At 50.9% G+C, this 19,297-nt stretch overlaps 2 protein-coding genes across 8 annotated transcripts in view; both read right to left on the bottom strand.

Moving 5' to 3' along the window:
• Positions 1–4,167, bottom strand: part of DNM2 (dynamin 2) — a 92,099-nt gene extending 87,932 nt beyond the window's left edge. For all 7 annotated transcript variants that reach the window (XM_082649798.1, XM_082649797.1, XM_082649794.1 and 4 more), the window contains exon 1: positions 3,886–4,167. In XM_082649798.1, coding sequence (XP_082505924.1) covers positions 3,886–4,046 — 161 coding nt within the window. In that variant the 5' untranslated portion in view covers positions 4,047–4,167. The remainder of the gene's footprint in view (positions 1–3,885) is intronic.
• A 2,574-nt stretch (positions 4,168–6,741) lies between these two features.
• Positions 6,742–18,727, bottom strand: QTRT1 (queuine tRNA-ribosyltransferase catalytic subunit 1). The gene is made up of 10 exons (XM_082651073.1): positions 18,461–18,727; positions 18,150–18,218; positions 17,916–18,054; positions 11,312–11,390; positions 11,066–11,181; positions 7,762–7,900; positions 7,453–7,528; positions 7,241–7,350; positions 7,066–7,153; positions 6,742–6,976 (listed from the first exon to the last, which is right to left on the bottom strand). The coding sequence occupies exons 1-10, from the start codon at positions 18,701–18,703 to the stop codon at positions 6,824–6,826; spliced, it is 1,212 nt and encodes a 403-aa protein (XP_082507199.1). The 5' UTR covers positions 18,704–18,727; the 3' UTR covers positions 6,742–6,823.
• Between the last annotated feature and the right edge of the window lie 570 nt (positions 18,728–19,297).

Consider the following 19,297-nt stretch of genomic DNA (forward strand, 5'->3'; position numbering starts at 1 on the left):
ACCAGACACTCTTCCGAGACTCATTTAATCCTCACTCCACCCTCAATGCCCTAAGAGGTGAAACACACCCAACCTGGTGGCCTGAATGGGGCCCATGAGGAGGTAATGTTAAGAGCCCCATTTCCCAGCCGGGGAAACTGAGGCTCGGAAGACAAAGACTGACAGGATCAAGTCCAAGACTGGGAGACTCCAAGCTGGAGGCCTCAACCTCTGCCTCCCCTTCCTGCTCTTTTCCCAAGGGAATATTTCTACAGCCCTTCCCTTTGCCAGACCCTGAGGCTAAATGACAAGGGTCACCAGGGAGCCACATCCTCCCCTCTCTTTAGGGCCACAGGTCTATCTGCTGGTACAGGGCAGGACAAGCCCTGGGGCTTAACCTTAAAGGTTTCCGGGGCCAGGAGGCTCCGGACAAATATGAAATGGGCCTGGGCAAGCACTAGGGAGTAGTGGGGACTCTGGCAGCTCAAGGGGCCACTCCTAGTCTGATGGGGCAGCCAGTGGCTGCTGCTTCTGAGACCCAGGCAGTTGGTGCCAGGCACAGGCCCAGGGAGGCCAGAATACGATGATTATAACAGCAGCAGCCACGGGTACAGGGTCCATGCACTCAACACACGTTAGCTCACCCTGTCCTGCAGAGAGGGCCTAGTAATCACCCCATTTTACGGAAAAGGAATCGGGCCATAGTCACACAGCCAAACATGCTAGAGCCAGGCCTAGGGCCCAGAGCCTGTGCTCTACACCACTAAACCCTAAACATCTTTGGGGTTCTTGCTAGCATGACCAAAATCTGATTTTGATGCAAAATCTCACTTTTAAATGTTGACAGCTAATTAAAAACAAAACATTTTAGGGCTCCCCTGGTGGCGCAGTGGTTAAGAATCTGCCTGTCAACGTAGGGGACACAGGTTCGAGCCCTGGTCCGGGAAGATCCCACATGCCGCAGAGCAACTAAGCCCGTGCGCCACAACTACTGAGCCTGCACTCTAGATCCCATGAGCCACAACTACTGAAGCCTGCGCGTCACAACTACAGAAGCCCGCGCGCCTAGAGCCCGTGCTCTGCAACTAGAGAAGCCACTGCAGTGAGAAGCCCGCGCACGGCAAGGAAGAGTAGCCCCCGCTCGCCGCAACTAGAGAAAGCCCGCGTGCAGCAACGAAGACCCAACGCAGCCAAAAATAATAAAATAAATAAATTTATAAAAAACAAAACAAAACATTTTAAACTCCATGCTGGTGAAAAAAAAGACGGAGCAAGCAGGCTTCGGCCCCCGTGGCCATGGACCTGCAACCCCTGGTACGGGGCTGGGCTATCTGGGCTATTCTCACTCTCGGATCAAGTTCTTAGAAAAGCCACAAGGAGGAGGCAAGGAAACAGAGCAGCCCGTGCTGCCCCCAAGGCACAGAGCTTGATATGCTCTCCTGTTTGTTCCTTGAAACCAGCCGGGAAACCCTCTGTGTGGATCCAGGGGGCAAGGGAGGAAAAGGGTCTTCAGCTGCAGCACAGTTCAGCCAAAGTCACAAAAAGAAGCAGGCAGTGGGACTCAAAGCGAGGCCTGCCTGCCATCCCCCTATGGCAGGGCTTTGTAGCTGAGAAGCCTTACCCACACTCCAGAAATAAAAAGAAGTTGGCTCCTGTCTGAGCACCCCATACCCAAAGAGAGGCCTTTTTACAGCTTTGGCTCTCGGGCCCTGAATTAATGCGCTTAACGACCGACGTCACGCTGCAGGCTCTAGGAGGAGGTCGTCACAGGAGCCAGCTCAACAGCAGTTGGCCGTTGCCAGATGCCAGGGTGGGTGGGAGGGAAAGGTGAAGGGCAGGGGGCCCGAGAAGAGGTGGGGATGGGAGAGAGACCCGGGGTCTCCAACCCAGAGCCCTCAATCCCTCACTGAACAACCTCGAGCAAGAATGCACAGCTCTCTGAGCCTCAGTTTTCTGCTCTAGAAAATGGGATCACAGCAGTGCCAGTCTCATAAGGCTTAAATGAAGTCCAGTGTGTAACTGCAGAGCACTTTTAATTCTTACTAGCCTTTGTTGTCGATACGTAAGGAACCAGCCTGGGGAGTAACAGCCCCATCCAAGTACACCTACTGTGTGCCAGGCACCATGCTAAGTGAGCACTTTCAACACACCATGTCACTGCATCCTTGCAACAGTCTTGTTGAGGGTCCATCGCCCCATTTTTCAGAGGGGAAACTAAGGCTCAAAGAGGTCAAACAATCTGTGCGAGGTCACAAGGCAGGTGAAATGGACAGAGCTTTACAGACGCTCACCGGAAGCCTGGGCAGACGGGAATATGGCCAAGCAGGGGGCCCACAGCCCAGCCCGAGGCTCAACCCAGGCCGCGCTGATCCCAAGTACACACCTTTCCGCCACAGTAGACAGAGGGCATTGAACCAGAGACAAAGCAGCAAAGGAGGAAATTCGTGCTGCTGGGAGCAAAATCCCAGGCCTCTGGGAAGGCAGGGGCGGGGCTGGGTGCCCAGCTGGGCTCCACTGAGTGCCAGCCTGGTGGCCTTGGGCAAATAGCAAGTCTTTTCTGAGCTGAACCAAGAAACAACTCAGCTTGGGGCCTGCTGGATGAACATTATCTCTTAACATTGATAACAACAATAATAATAATGATGACTATGACGTTATTATTTGGCAGCCACAGTCACAAATGGAGTCCTTCCCAGAATGCAGAAGTGGCCACCCATCTGGGAGGCAGAAGGACAAGAGGTGGGGGAAGGGAGAGGGGAGAACCAACCGCCCTCAGTGGCCACAGGGTCCATTCGCATCCATTAGCTTCCTGAATCCTGGAAACAGCCCAGAGAGTGGAATTTGTCCACTGGACAGATGGGCAATCTGAGGCTTCTCAGGGCTGCCTAGGGAAGGCTGCATACCAGCTCTTGCCACCACAACCTGATCAGGCAAGAAGTTCCTTCCCAGGATCCAAGGAGGGCCCCCAATTTTCAGGCTTTAGCTTGGGGTTTGGACCCTATGTTCCAGGGCCCCGGAGGCACCCTGACATGGGCCAGGAGAGACTCCTGGAGGAAGTTCCCCCTGGGGTCCTACTTCCAATAGAAAGGAGTTCAGGTCTCATCCTTCAGCTCCCTTCTCCTCTGCTTGCTCCCACCACCCCCTGCCACAGAGGTGACGGCTAGGGCACTGACAGGCAGATTAGGAGAAGGACAGACACCAGGACAGACAGACAAAAGGGTCCACTTGGAAGAGAGGAGCCAGCGTTCACCAGGCACCAAGTTGAAGAGTCAGCCCAGGAGAGCCAGACAACAGGGTCTCCTAGGTCCAGCCAGCCAGTCAGACAGACAGCAGAGGCCAGCTGGGTAACCCAACAGAGGAATAGCTAAGTGTTAAAGTCTGGGAAGGGCACGGATGGGCAACCAGACAGGACAGGTCATTCTGGATAGCTAGCCAGGCAGCAGGGGGCTGCCCTGCGGTACTGGACAGATGGATAGCCAAATGGTGGCGGCGGGGAAACCTATCCAGGACAGAGAGACAGCCAACCAGACGACAGAAACTGCTCCAGATAAATGAACAGCCAGCCAGACCGCAGGGATCGGCCCAATAGATATCTAGGTGACAGGTTTCGGACAGAGAAGGGGAACCTATCCCTGACCCACAGACAACCAGATGGCATAATTCACCCACTACAGCCGGGGGCCAGAGAGTCGGCGGGGGTTCACCGCACCTCCTGGCCCACGCCCCCCAGCCCCGGCAGGGAGCCCTCCGCCCAGGGCGTCCCACAGGGCCCGCCTCCCTGTCCCCGTCCCCGTCGCGGGCACGCAAGCGCCGCAGTTACGCCGGCGGCGCAGGACGCGCCATTCCCGGTCCGCCCTCCGCGCCCTAGGCCGCCGCCTGCCCGCTGTCGCCGCCCCGCTCGCTCACCGGCCCACGAAGTTCTCGAGCACCGAGCTCTTGCCGGCGCTCTGGCCGCCCACCACGGCGATCTGCGGCAGGTCCAGGTGGCAGCTCTGGCCGATGGAGCTGAAGGCATCCTGCAGCTTGTTGACCAGCGGGATCAGCTCTTCCATCCCGCGGTTGCCCATGGCGCCGGCGGCCCCGGCCCGAGAGCCCAGCGCTCCCCGCCCGCCCCTGGCCCTCGACGATGCGGCCCCGCGGCGTCCGCGGCCGTTGCTCCCCGCCCGCCCGGGCCTCGGCGCGACGCCCGCTCCCGGCTCGGCCTCACGGTCGCCGCCTCATCCGGTTCTCAGGCAACACCCGACCCAAGCGACCTCCCGCCCGGGCCCTGGGGCTGCACCCAAAGCTCTCGCACCACCCCCGATTGGTCGGCTGCGCTGTCACTCGTGCACACAAGCCAATGAAAGCGAAGCACGGGCCTACGGCCAAATGAGTCTTCCCCCTGGGGACCTTCTCTCGGACTCATTGGACGAAAGAACTGTCGCTATTGTGCTAGAAGCCAATAGCGGCGGGAAGCGAGTTATCCAGGCCCGGAGGCGGTGTTTCGGGAAAAGGCATTTTGGCCCCGCCTATTAGGGGCAGTTCCAGGATAGCAGGAACATCCGCCAATCTTATTGGCAGGGAGATCGCCAGTCAACAAAGCTGGCCAATGATACTAGGGATCGGTTCTTAACCACGGTCTGTCACTTGACGCTACCTAGTTCCCTAAAAATTTCCCATTGGTTTATATAAATATCACCCCGTTTCATCAGCCAACAAATCAAGAGAGTGGGACTTAACCTCCGAATCTTGACTCTGATTGAAAACTGTACCTGTCCATCAAAGAACCTCCTCCCGTTCTTGTGATTGTCGTGTCTACTGGAGTCTTCCGGAGCAGAGGGTAGGCCCGCAGTACTCGCCAACGCGCGCCACCTCCTGGTAGGATGCAGTGGCGATCCTCACTTGTGAGTTTCTGGGCTCTAGAGAAAACTAAAAGTCCCAGAATGCGTCTCGGGCCCGGGCTTGCAAATCAGCTCCCTGCGCGGGGTCCCAATGCACTTTGAAGGTGAGAGTCAGGCTGTTAATGGTTCCTAGGGAGAGGCAGTCTAGCACGGCCTCGCTGGCTCCCACTTTCATTCCTATTAAGACGTCTCCATGCCCTTGCAAACGCTGTGCTCTCCCCTAGGAATACCTTCCGCTCACGCCTGTCTTGATGCGGCTAACGCTCCAACGTTGTTCCCCTGCCTCTTGAACTTCAACGCATCTTGGATCTTTTTTTTAAAAATAAATTTATTTATTTTTTATGTTTGTCTGTGTTGGGTCTTCACTGCGTGTGGGCTTTCTCTAGTCGCAGCGAGCAGGGGCTACTCTTCGTTGCAGTGCGTGGGCTTCTCATTGCAGTGGCTTCTCTTGTTGCAGAACATGGGCTTCTAGGCATGCGGGCTTCAGTGGTTGTGGCACGCGGGCTCAGTAGTTGTGGCTGGCGGGCTCTAGAGCACAGGCTCAGTAGTTGTTAGTTGCTTAGTTGCTTCGCAGCACGTGGGATCTTCCCGGACCAGGGTTCGAACCGTGTTCCCTGCATTGGCAGGCAGATTCTTCCAGGGAAGCCCCTGGATCTTTTCGAGTACCCGATGAAACTCAACGGACCCTTTCCCCAGGAAAAAACACGTTATTTTGCAGGTAACGTTGGGGGTTCTGGGAACTGGGAACTCTTGACCACTTGTAAAAGAGGCCGGGCATAGGTGGAACAATTTTAAGACAAATGATTTGATTATGCTGGGCATACATAGGCCAGAGAGACAGCCCAGTAAGGAGCTAGCAGCAAAGGAGGTGGGGAAGTAGTCTGACAGAGCGGGGTGGTAACAGGGGAATGGAGAAAGAAGGAGTAGGAGGATGGCAGAGTGGCCAAAGGTATATGCCTGGTCCATGACCCAAAACTATTAGTCTCAGAGATAGGCAAAATGACTGACAATGTTTGGCACTGCAGCCTTGACCACGATCACAGAAACCTGGAAACACCCTAACTGCTCATCCATAGAGCTCATTAAATAAATACTATGCAGCATCTGTAAACAAGATTGAGGAAGTTTTCATGTACTGACGTGTAAACAATTTGAGATACACTAAGAGAAGGGAAAAAAGCAAGGTACAGAACTGCATGTATAGGATGCTGACATTCATGAAAAAATGTACACATGGAAAATTTATGGAAGAATACACAAATTGATAATTATGATATTTGAATTGTAGATCCTACAAGTGTTACTTTTTCAGTTTAAAAAACTGTAGCTTCTAAGAGCACCACCAGCTCTGTAATCGGCCATATCTGGATTAGATCCTAGGCCTGTTTATTTGCTGGGTGATAATGACCAAGTGACTTCATTTCTCAGTTTCCTCATCTGTAAAATGGGGAACCATAAAGTTGCAAGAATTAAATACACTTGACGACCATTTAGAACAGTGCCAGGCACAGTATAAGCACCTTCTAGATCACACATGTTATTATCACTGTGTTTACTGACAACTAGATTAAGTCTGAAGAGTCAAGGTCAAGAACCAGAGCTTTGGAGCCCAGGTGCTTCTTCCTTGATGGTGACCTTGGCAAGTGACTTCCCCCTCTCTGGACCTGTTTCTCCACCCCCAGGATGGCTGGGGGGCCTGAGCCACAGGAAAGGAATGCAGCTCCCACTCTGAGCACTTCCTACATGCTCAGTTTCCAGATAACAACTGCTGCTATGGTTACTTGTTGTTATTATCAATTGGGGGTGGGGGTGACATGGGCCCCAGTGACACTCAGACCAGGAAGGGAACCTAGACAGGCCACCTCCCCAAGAAGACACGGACACACTCTATGTTATAATTGAAAAAAAAAAAAAAATCCTTCAATATCTCCCATCCCCTCCCTCCCTCCCTCCCCCAAGCGGGGTCATCCCAGTGTGATTCCCACAGAGGCCAGGGCTTCAGTGGCCCAGGAGGGACAGAGGGTGGGGTCCCCATACATGGTGCCCATAAAGTCCCTCACGAAGTCGGGGAAGCGCTTCTCCACAATGCTGGCGCGTACAGCGCTCATCAGCCGCAGCTGCAGTGGGGAGGGGGGTCAGCAATCAGCCACCAGCATAGGGGAGACCCCCATCCCCCTTGCCTCACCCCTCCCAGCTACAGGCCCACCTGATAGGCGATGTTGTGGACAGTGAGGTGGTGCAGGGCCGCGGTGTTGTCGCTATGGAGCAGTGTGTGCAGGAAGGCCCGGCTGTGCCTGGGGACAGAAGGAGGGGGGTCAGCAGTGCCGGGTCCTGCCCCCCTCCCTGCCCTCCCCCTGCCCCCAGGCTCCATCCTCCCCTACTTTTGGCAGGTGGGACAGGCACACTCTGGGTCTATGGGGCGGAAGTCTTTCTCATACTGTTTCTTCTTCAGCGGCAGGTTCCCCGTGGGCACCAGGGCAGAGCCAAAGCGCTGGGGGTGGACAGGGGGAGGGGAAGGTGGGTCAACCAGGTCTTCCCCCCCTCCTTGGCCCCCGCAATCCCTCTCCGGTCTCTCCCCTGCCAAGGGCCTCACCGCTGTCCGTGTGGGGAAGACGCAGTCAAACATGTCGCATCCGAGAGCCACGCAGACCACCAGATCAGTGGCATAGCTGGGGGTGGGGCCGTGGGGGAGGGGAGCAGAGAACCTCAAGCCCTGGTCACATACCCAGGGCCCCCATCCCCAAGAATGGCACCCTCAGAACCACCCCCAGCAGAGGGCCATGTCCTCCTCAGTTCCCTCCCAAGCAGGGCTGTGTCCTTCCCCCTCCCCGACCCCCAGAGGCAGGGGTTCCCAGGAATCCCCTCCCCGTAGGCAGGGCTATCTCCCCTCTCCTCCACATACCCGACCCCCATCAGGTATCGGGGCTTGTCCTTAGGCAGCCTTGAGGTGCTCAGCGCCACCATCCTCCAGAACTGGCCCTTGCTCTCACCCCCGCTCAGGCCCCCGATGGCAAAGCCTGGCACGTCTCTCTTGGTCATCTCTAGGGGTGCAGAGGCAAGGTCAGCGGTGATCAGAAAAAAGGAAATAGGCCACAGTCTCCTCCTCTTCTTCCTCCTCACCCTCAGGGCAGACCCTGCCCAGACCTCCACAGGCCATCAGGAAAAGAAAATGTGACAGAGAGAGAGAGAGAGAGAGAGTGTATGTGTGGTGTATGTGTGTCTGGGGGCTGCTGGTGATCTCAGCTACCGTTTATAGAATGCCTGCTGCATGTCAGGGCTTCTTCTTCAATCCTCAGGAGAGAGGCCCAGGGCCCACACTCCCTTAGCTGAAACCTAAGATGAAGCCAGATGTGTTTCAAAATTTTCTAGGTTTTAGAACAGTGAACATCCTACATGCTGAAGAACAGCCTGTCATCAAACGCTGTAACATTTTGACAACAAAATGTGTAAAGACTCCTAACAAACTGGGGTCAGTAAGTCTGATCTTGCCACCAAATGAATTGCAAATTCTTGCGTGTTTTGGATATTAGAAGTGGGCAGGGGACTTCCTGGGCGGTCCAGTGGTTAGGGATCTGCACTTCCACTGCAGGGGGTGCAGGTTCGATTCCTGGTCAGGGAGCTAAGATCCCACATGCCTCGCAGTAAGACCAGAAAAAGAAAAAACAGAAGTGGGCAATTAGGCTCCAGAATTGCAGGGCAGGAGCTGCAGATCTGCACTGTGGGTGAGGCATGCAGAGCTTAAACCACTGGCCCCAGGCCACATATGCCAGAGGCTGGATTCGAACCCAGGTCTAGCCTCAAAACCAAGACTTATCTCTGGCCCCAGCTGCCCAGTTCAACTAGGGGGGAGGCCACAGCATTGACAAAGCAGGCCTGGTCTGGGGCTGGGTTTTGAAGCCGGAGTGAGCAGCAGAACCAACTGGGGATGAGTTGTTCAAATGCAGCTTCCCAGGTCCGTCCTGGCCCCAGACTCTGACCCAGTCATAGGGAGAGCCTGGGGGGTTCTGGTGCAGGCGAGACTCAGAGCACTGAGAAGCACCACCGGGACAGTGCTTGTCAAACTGCAGGTGGCTGAGAAATGAATTTGATTTGATGGGATGAGATCAGGGCTGTTGCTGTTGTTTTTTTTTTTAAATGAGAATAGAAAATATTGTATCAAAGACTCTCTCGTGTATAATGGTAAATGCTTCAGGAAGCCTTGGTTTCCACTCTCATATATGTGCACGCATCCAGAGCCATGACACGAAATGTACTTCTGACTGTGGGTCTCCATTAAAAAGACTTACTGGACCGGGGTGGGGGTGGAGACTGGGGGTGGTGGGCAGTTTGAGGACAAAAGGAATTACAACAGGACAGTCTTCACAACAGCATACACTGATGCCAGGTGCAGGTGGGACACCTTGAACAAATTTTCCCATTTATTCCTCACTTCGATCCCATGACATTGGGAGTATGTTCCCATTTTACAGAGGAAGAAAGTGAGGCTCAGAGAGGCCAAACCACTAGCCTAAGGATGCACAGCCATGAGGCAACAGATCAGGGGGTTGGATCCAGCTGTGTGGACTCCAGAACCCAGAGTCTTGTCCGTGACACCTCACTGCCTTTGAGCCCCCATCTCTGCCTCCACTTTGTCTCCATGACCACGGTCTTGGTTCAGGCCTCACTGTCACCCTCCCCCTGGGCAACTACTCCAGCTTCCTCTATGGGCCTTACGCTTCCTATCTCATTGGGATTTTTCTCCCACTCTCCCACTCAACAGCCTTCCATAGCTCCCCAGCACCTCGGTGTGCTGTCCCAGGGCCTCCACCAGCAGCACAATGCCTCGGGCCCAACCCCTTGCTCCTGACTGACTGCATGTCTCACTCCCCAGGGATGGAGCAGCTCCATGTATCTGTTAATGCTGTAGGTTCCAGAGCCCAAGGTCTGGGTTCAAATCCCAGCTCTGCAACATGCACGCTGTGTGGCTGGGCGTAAGTAACTTAACAGCTCTGTGCCTCAGTTTCCCCTCCTATAACCTTGGGAACCTGGTAGTTCCCACCTTACAGGATCTTTATGAAACCTCAATGGGTCAGTCCATGACCAGCGTCTGGCATAGTGCCTGGTGAACACCCGAAAATTGATAGCTATTGGAATTTTTATTCTCCAAACACACTCTGCTCCATGCTGCCTGAGGGCCTTTGCTTCAGCTGTTCCTTCCACTTAGAGTGCTCTTTTGTTAATTAATAACCACTCTTGGACTTCTTGTCCAACCACTTGTGGCGGAGTGGTTAAGAATCTGTCTGCCAATGCAGGAGACACGGGATCGATCCCTGGTCCAGGAAGATCCCACATGCCGCGGAGCAACTAAGCCCGTGCCGCACAACTACTGAGCCTGCACTCTAGAGCCCACAAGTCATAACTACTGAACCCACGCGCCCCAACTACTGAGCCCACATGCTGCAACTACTGAAGCCTGCGCGCCTAGAGCCTGTACTCTGAAACAAGAGAAGCCACCGCAATGAGAAGTGCATGCACTGCAACAAAAAGTAGCCCTTGCACGCCACAACTAGAGAAAAGCCTGCATGCAGCAATGAAGACCCAATGCAACCAGAAAAATAAATAAATAAAAATTTAAAAAGAGAGAAAAAATAATAAATAAAAATAGGTGTTGCAATGTTAACATCAGAAAAAAATAAAATTCAAAGCAACCCACATCAGGGGCTTCCCTGGTGGCACAGTGGTTGAGAGTCCGCCTGCCGATGCAGGGGACACGGGTTCGTGCCCCGGTCCAGGAAGATCCCACATGCCGCGGAGCAGCTGGGCCCGTGAGCCATGGCTGCTGAGCCTGCGCATCCGGAGGCTGGGCTCCGCAGCGGGAGAGGCCACAACAGTGAGAGGCCCGCATACCGCAAAAAAAACAAAAACAAAAATAAAACAAAAACAAAGCAACCCACATCAAAAAAAACAAGGAAACTATTAAAAAAAAACAACAACACATAATAATCACTCTTGGGAACTCCCTGGCGGTCCAGTGGTTAGGACTCCACACTTTCACTGCCGAGGGCCTGGGTTCAGTCCCTGGCTGGGGAACTAAGATCCCACAAGCCGCAGCGCAGCCAAAAACAAAAACAAAAAAACCGCCAACTCTCTCAGCACCATCGCATGCCAGGCCCACGTGGGGCTCTCTGCAATGGAAAAGCCCTGGTCCTGTTGGCACATGGCTTTACCTTCGAGGCAGGTGGCCCGGAGATCCGCATCCAGCCCACCCTGGATGATGGCGAAGAGGTTCTGTTTGTCCGGCCGCTGATGGGCTGCAATGCACCGGTCCAGCCAGCGGATTGATCTGAAAGAGGACCCTGGTTGTAAGCCATAGGGACTTGGTGAGGGGTAGGGAGACAAGGCTGCAGGACCAGGATCCTCTCCCTCTCCCCCTCCCTCTCCGAACACACACACACACACACACACACACACACCTGTACATGGCCTCTTCCACACGTGGCCCTGTCACAGTGCTGCTGACCACATCATCCAGCTGCATGATGATGTCTGAGCCTGGAGAGTGAGACAGGAACACAGTCACTGGGAAAGCCCCCACGTTGAGGACAAGCTGGACCCCAGGTCCCTCTCCAGGTCTTGCTGACTCCCAGTTAACCCCCAATCTGCTTATACAGCAACCAGAGGAAGCTTTTCAAAATGCACATCTGATCTTGCCACCCACCCGCTAAAACCCTGCCCTGGCACTACTGTAGAATAAAATCCCACCTCGGGGATTCCCTGGCGGTCCAGTGGTTAGGACTCGGCGCTTTCACTGCCGAGGTCCCGGGTTCAATCCCTGGTCGGAGAACTGAAACCTCACAACCTGTGCGGTGCAGCCAAAAAAAAAATCCCACCTCTGCAGATTTACCCTTCAAGAACCAAATGACGTGTGTAGCAAGTGATTCTTCACAGTGTGTTGGGTAATAGCAAGATGGGAGTCCAAGTGTCACAGGGGTCTAGTTAAGTAAACCATGGTCCAGGCCTTAATGGAAGGTTCTTTCCCACAATTCCAAAATCCAGAAACTTCTCAAAATCATAGGATTTTTCTTATGCTTATGGCATCCTCATTTGGCAGCAAAACCTGAGACAGTTGTCATCTTTTTTTTTTTTTTTTTTTCCGGTACGCAGGCCTCTCACCGCTGTGGCCTCTCCCACTGCGGAGCACAGGCTCCGGACGCACAGGCCCAGCGGCTATGGCCCACAGGCCCAGCTGCTCGGCGGCTCGCGGGATCCTCCCAGACCGGGGCATGAACCCGCGTCCCCTGCACCGGCGGGCGGACTCTCAACCCCTGCGCCACCAGGGAAGCCCAATAGTTGTCATCTTTTTAAAAACCTAATTTACTGTGAAGGTTCATAAGTGTTAATGCAATAAATGTGAAGTGTAGGGACTTCCCCGGCGGTCCAGTGGTTAAGACTCTGCACTTCCACTGCAGGGGGCATGGGTTTGATCCCCGGTCAGGGAACTAAGATCCGGCATGCCGCACAGTGCAGCCAAAAAAAAGAAAAAACAAATGGTTAAGATGGTAAATTTTATGTTATGTGTATTTTAACACAATTTTTTTTAATTGAAAAAAAAGAAGTGGGCTTCCCTGGTGGCGCAGTGGTTGAGAGTCCGCCTGCCGATGCAGGGGACACAGGTTCGTTCCCCGGTCTGGGAGGATCCCACATGCCGCGGAGCAGCTGGGCCCGTGAGCCGTGGCCGCTGAGCCTGCGCGTCTGGAGTCTGTGCTCCGCAATGGGAGAGGCCACGAGAGTGAGAGGCCCGCGTACCGAAAAAAACAAAAAAAAGTGAAGTGTAATACCACAGGGTACTGCCCCAGACCCAATTGAGGTACTGTGTAATAAATGGTATGTACCCTTTATTATCTTTCTAAAATGTGAGAATTCTGAATTCTGACACCTATCTGGCCACAAGAATTTCAGATTAGAGACTGTGGACTTATAGGTTAGAAATCACAAGGAAATATTGCCAAGATGTATCATTATAGGAAAAAAGCACAGTGTACCACACTAGCCAAAGATGGGGCGATTTGAGAAGCAATAAGGATTTTAACTGCAATTGATTGAAATGTATCAAATACATTTAAACCCATGAGTGCATGGAGATCCTAAAAAACTAAACATTAGTTTATCATTGCTAGAAGATGCTACATAATCAACCCATAAAAACTAGTAAATGAGGGAAAAGAATGAATCCCACTCTTCCTGTGTGAACTAAACTGCTTGCTCTCCCAGGAGTAGGTGAGAAATGTTTCTCTGTACAGAAGTAATCTGGCTAATAAATGAAGAAAGGATGACAGAATTGGAACATCACCGGTTTGCAATTCCTAATAATGGTTCCTGGGGAGGAGCATGACAGCTCACTGGGAGAGACAGGCAGACATCAGATGCCCCCTGATGGACAGACACACTGTGAAGACTTCTTGCCAAAAGGAAGAAGGACTTGAATCTGGCTCTAACCTCTAGATCCAAGTACCAACCTACAGGAAATCTAGAGGGTGGAGGAAAACTATTACACGACACCCAGGGGATGCAACCAGCAAAATTCAGACCCGGTGAAACACTATAGGGCAAAGGAACCAGTTTCTTCAAGAAGCAAATTGCTGGGACTTCCCTGGTGGTCCAGTGGTTAAGAATCTGCCTTCCAATTCAGGGGACGTGGGTTCGATCCCTGGTCAGGGAACTAAGATCCCACATGCCGCGGGGCAAATAAGCCCATGCACCACAACTACTGAGCCAACGCACCACAACTAGAGAGCCTGTGTACTGCAACTACTGAACCCACACGCTCTGGAACCCGTGCACCACAACTATAGAGAAGCCCGTGCGCCTCAACGAAAGATCCTGCGTGCCACAACTAAGACCCGACACAGCCACAATAAATAAATAAATAAATAAATCTTTTTTAAAAAAAGAAGCAAATTGCTGGGGCATCCCCTGGCAGTCCAATCATTACGACTCTGGGCTTCCACTGCAGGGGGCATGGATTCCATCCCTGGTTGGGGAACTAAGATCCCACAAGCTGCTCGGCTCGGCCAAAAAAAAAAAAAAAATTTAATGAAAAAAAAAGAAGCAAAAAGAAAAAGCAAATTGCTAAAAAAAAAAAATGGAATTGGAAGGCAGAACTATATGATATGTAATATATATAATATATTAAAAAAGACAAGAGATCTTTCAAACAACTGCAGTATCTGCACATTATTTGGATCCTGAAGTAAACACACTGTAAGAAAAACTGACATTTATTAAATGACTGGAACGTTGAACACTGGCCAGATATTTGATGATGTTAATGAATTATTGTTAATTGTTTGTAGGTGGGATGATGGTATTGTGATTATGTTTAAAAAAAAAAAAAAGAAACTATGGGTCTTCCCTCGTGGTGCAGTGGTTAAGAATCCACCTGCCAATGCAGGGGACACGGGTTCGAGCCCTGGTCAAAGAAGATCCCACATGCCGTGGATCAACTAAGCCCGTGTGCTGCAACTACTGAGCCTGCGCTCTAGCCCGCGAGCCACAACTACTAAAGCCCATGAGCCACAACTACTGAAGGCTGCGTGCCTAGAGCCCGTGCTCCGCAACAAGAGAAGCCACTGCAATGAGAAGCCTGTGCACTGCAACGAAGAGTAGCCCACGCTCACCGCAACTAGAGAAAGCCGTGCACAGCAACGAAAACCCAACACAGCCAAAAATAATAAATAAATTTTTTTAAAAAACTATGTTTTGGAGATAAAAATTAAAATACTTAGAGGTGAAGTGGTAGGACGTCTGAGATTCGGTTTGATATAATACAGATGATCTACGGAGACTAAGAAGCTAGAAAAAGAAAACCAATGCAAAACTAGCGAAAAATTTAAAAATAAACAAGATACATAAGATTGCAACTATCAAAAAATAAAATGAAATCAATGAAGCATTTCTATTAACTAGTATGTTATTTGGCTATAAAAAGGAATAAAGTACTGATGCATACTACAACATAGCTGAACCTGAAAAACATTATGTTAAGTAAAAGAAGCCATTCACAAAGACCTCCTATTGTATGATTTCATTTACATAAAATGTCTAGAATACACGAATCTATAGAGACAGAAAGTAGATTACATAGGACTGGAGGAGGGAGGAATAGGGAGTGATTGATAATGGATACAAGATTTCTTTTTGGGGTGATAAAAGTGTTCTGAAATTAGATTGTGGTGATGGTTGTACAACTCTGTGAATACACTGAAAACCACTGAACTGTACATTTTATATTTATTTATTTATTTATTTTTGATCTTCTTTTTTTTTATCTTTGGCCGCACTGTGCAGCATGTGGGATCTTAGTTCCCCGACCAGGGATCACACCTGTGCCCACTGCATTGGTAGCATGGAGTCTTAACCACTGGACTTCCAGGGAAGTCCCAACCTGTACATTTTAAATGGGTGAATTGTCTGTATATCATATCTCAATAAAGCCATTTAAAAAAAAAAAACAAAGAAGTCAACAAAACAGAAAACCAACAAATGAAGAAAATGAATAAGCCAGAAGTTGGTTTTTGGAAAAGATCAACAAACTCGAAATCAATAAACCCCTAACAGACACCAAGAAAGAAGAGATCACAAGTTTTTAACATCAGGAATGAAAAAGGAGACATCACTACAGGCACTATAACATTAAGAGGTTAATAAGAGAATATTAATGATCAACTTTATGCCAAGAAAGTTGAAATAAAGTTCAAGGAATGGCCAAATTCCTTGAAAAATCCAACTTATCAAATCTGACCCAAAATGAAACACAAAATCTGAATAGCCAAATCAAAATAAATAATCGAATTCATCATTATAATCGAATTCATCAAATAAATCGAATTCATCATTAAAAACCTTACCACAACAAAACTCCAGGCCCAGGGGGATTTACTGGACAATTCTATGAAACGTAACACCAATCTTAGGCAAATTCCCACAGAAAATAACATGGGAGAAGCAAAGTGGGCTATGATACTAATGAAACATAATGGCTGTGACCTGGTGATTGTTGAAGCTGGGTGACAGGTCAATGGGGTTGTGTCTATTTTGGTATACACTTGAAATTTTCCAAAATTAATAAAAATGCAAGGTACAGAAGAATGTGCCATAAATAGCATGCTCTCATCATGGAAAAAATAAGAATAGATTTGAACTTGCTTGTATTTACATAAACTCTGGAAGAATACATAAGAAACTAGAAACAGTGGTGACTTGTGAAAGAGATGGATAGAATATAGGCATGGGAAGACCACTGTTTCCTGCACACATCTTTATATAGAAATATATACAGGGCTTCTTTGGTGGCGCAGTGGTTGAGAGTCCGCCTGCCGATGCAGGGGATACGGGTTTGTGCCCCGGTCCGGGAAGATCCCACATGCCGCGGAGCGGCTGGGTCCGTGAGCCATGGCCGCTGAGCCTGTGTGTCCGCAACGGGAGAGGCCCGTGTACCGCAAAAAAAAAAAAAAAAAAAAAAAGAAATATATACAAAATGTTTTCTTGTTCAAGTTTTTTCTTTAAAGGACAAACCAAAACTCACAAGGTCCTGTAGGACCTGTCCCCAACACCTCCCTGTCCTCACCCTACACACACACACACACACACACACACACACACTCCCCCTAACCCACTCAGCTCCAGCCATGCCAGTCTTGGTCCTGCTTCAGGTCCTTTGCACTGGTTGCTTCCTCTTTCCAGAACATACTTCGCCCCTTTGGACATCTAGTTTATTCCTCCTCATCCATATAGGTTTTAGGCCTAGGGCAACATTCCCTGAGCCTACAGACTGAATCATGCCAAAAGTCCCATGTACTTGGCCTTCACAGTCAGGGTCCCAACCTTATATCTATTTGTGCCTTTAAAACAAATTTTTTTTTTTTTTTGGCTGCACCATGTGGCTTGCAGGATCTTAGTTCCCTGACCAGGGATCGAACCCGTGCCCCCTGCAGTGGAAGCACAGAGTCCTAACCACTGGACCACCAGGGAATTCCCTAATAACTTATTTTAATAATAATATATAATTATTCAAAATGTTAAATGCACCCCCAATTTAAAAAAATACAACAGGATATTTGGTGAAAAGTCTCTTGCCCACCAAGGGAAGGATTACAAAGGGGCACAAGTAACCCTTTAGGGGTGATGGACATGTTCACTATCTTGATTATGGTGAAGGTTTCATGGGTGTATACATGTGTCAAAACGTACCAGAGGGTACACTTTAAATATGTGCGGTTTATTGCATGTCAATTATATCCCAATTTTTTAAAAAGGAAAAGAATTTAAATGCTCCCTGTCTACCCAGCTCTTCAGTTCCCTTCCCTCCGAGAACCTATACTAGTTTCTTATTTTTCTTTCCTGAGATACCGTAAGCAAATCATGTGTTTGGGATTTGGGTTTTTTTTCCCCAATACAAATGGAAATATACAATGCACTCTACCTGCACTGTTTTTTTGGGGTGTTTTTTTCTCTTTTTTCTGCCTTTCTAATTAAGATGTTTTCACCAATGCCTGTCTCCCTTTTGGACTGTAAGTTCCACGGATGGTACGGCACCAGCACCCAGGCCCATTGCTATAAGCAGAAGCCACAGAATCTGTACATAGAGGGGTCTAAAAGCACCAGTCTGTTTGGAAGATGGGAAGTTTTGAACCTGTTTCCATAGCACTTTATGAGATTGAGAAATGTTAATTGTCCTTATCAAGGAATAGGGGATATTGATGGAGATGGGAGGGGTCTAAAGCCTCCCCGATACCTCCCTTGTTGCCCCCATTATTTCAACATATCTTTGCTCAGCTAATTTACTATTTAAGAGAAACAGTAACAAGAAAGATAATACGAAAAGCTACTAATACATGTCAGGCATTGTGATAAGAGATTTACTGACATTACATCGTCATTTTTGTGAACTATCCCCTCAGGTGAGGCTCAGGGAGGGGGAGTGACTTGGCCAAAGCCGAGCAGCACGAAAAGAGCAGGCCCGCCTCACCTCCACCTCCGAAAGGCAGGGGAAGGGGCGGCTCCCCGGTATCCGCTCACCCAGCGCGTTCTGGATCTCCACGGATCTCTCGGGGCTCAGAAGGGTCTCGTCACCATCGTAAGGGGAGCGGAAGCGGACGCCCTCCTCCGTCACTTCGGACAGGGACACCAGGGACACCATCTGGAAGCCGCCGCTGTCCTGAGGGAAACCCCACCGCAGGGCTGACAAGAACGGGACTGGGAATATCCACGCCCAAGGAGGGCTCTCGGATCCCGGCGCTGACCCCGCCTTACCGTCAGCAGGTTGTGCGGCCAATTCATAAAGCCGTGGAGACCGCGGGCTTTCTGGATCAGCTCAGGGCCCTGGGGTGGGGGAAGAAGGGTCAGGCTAGGGGTGAGGGCAACCCTTGGGGCTCATATTGGGGCGACAGGGTTGGCCAACTTCCATCCTCGCTGGTTCCTCACGCCCAGCACAAGGCCTGAGCCATCCGGGACTCTCGATATGCGTTTTGTCGATAGAGTTTAGGAGGCGTGCCCGGGTCTAGGGAATCTCCTGGGCTCCCCCACGCTTCACCGCCGCCCAGCCCGGGGCACAGCCCACCCACCGGCCTCAGACCCAAATGGTAGGTGTTGCCCAGGCAGATGCGGCAGCCCAACGCGTCCAGTTGCTCGGCCGTGATGCCCTTCATGGTGGCCTGCGTGCCCACTGGCATGAACACTGGAGTAGCCACCGGCCCATGTGGCAGCCGCAGCTCCCCTGCCCGGGCCCTAGAGCGGCTACACTCGGCCACCAGTCTCATGATGCGCGGAGCCGACTCCAGGGATGTCGGGCTGACAACTGCCGCCATCTTGCCTGCCGGAACCACGTGGTCCGTGGAACACCCTGGGCGGCGCCATGTTGGCTGAGGTCACGTGGCGCGCGACGCGGGCCGAAGCTTAGGGAGAGCGTCAGATGAACCATGGAAACGGACGTCTGCGAGCTTGTCTCTGCGCTGCGCCCAGTTAGTTCCCACAGGCAGCACACTGCTGCGAAACATTAAAATTGTCTTGGTTTGGAGGCCCGTTCCTGCCAATTCCTCGAAGTAAAAGCCTCTCTAGCTATAATTTTATCTTCCATCAAATGGGCCGAATAATAGTATCTAGACATAGGGACGTTGCGAATACTGAATGACAGGATGGATGTATATAGATTTTTACACAGTGCCTGACGTAATCTTTTGTCAATTTTTTTTTTGGCCGCCCCTCTCAGCTTGCGGGATCCTAGTTCCCCGACCAGGGATACAACCTGGGTCCTAACCCACTAATAATAATAATAACAGTATAGATATATATTAATACTTTAATAATCTTATGGTTGGAAATGGAGCTGATATCTGACCTGGCCAGCAGAGGGCGCGTTTGCCCCAGAAGCCTTCCTTTCGGGACCACCCGCCGAAAGCCCG

The sequence above is a fragment of the Grampus griseus genome (assembly GCF_964374135.1).
Source record: "Grampus griseus genome assembly, chromosome: 3".
Lineage (NCBI taxonomy): Eukaryota > Metazoa > Chordata > Mammalia > Artiodactyla > Delphinidae > Grampus > Grampus griseus.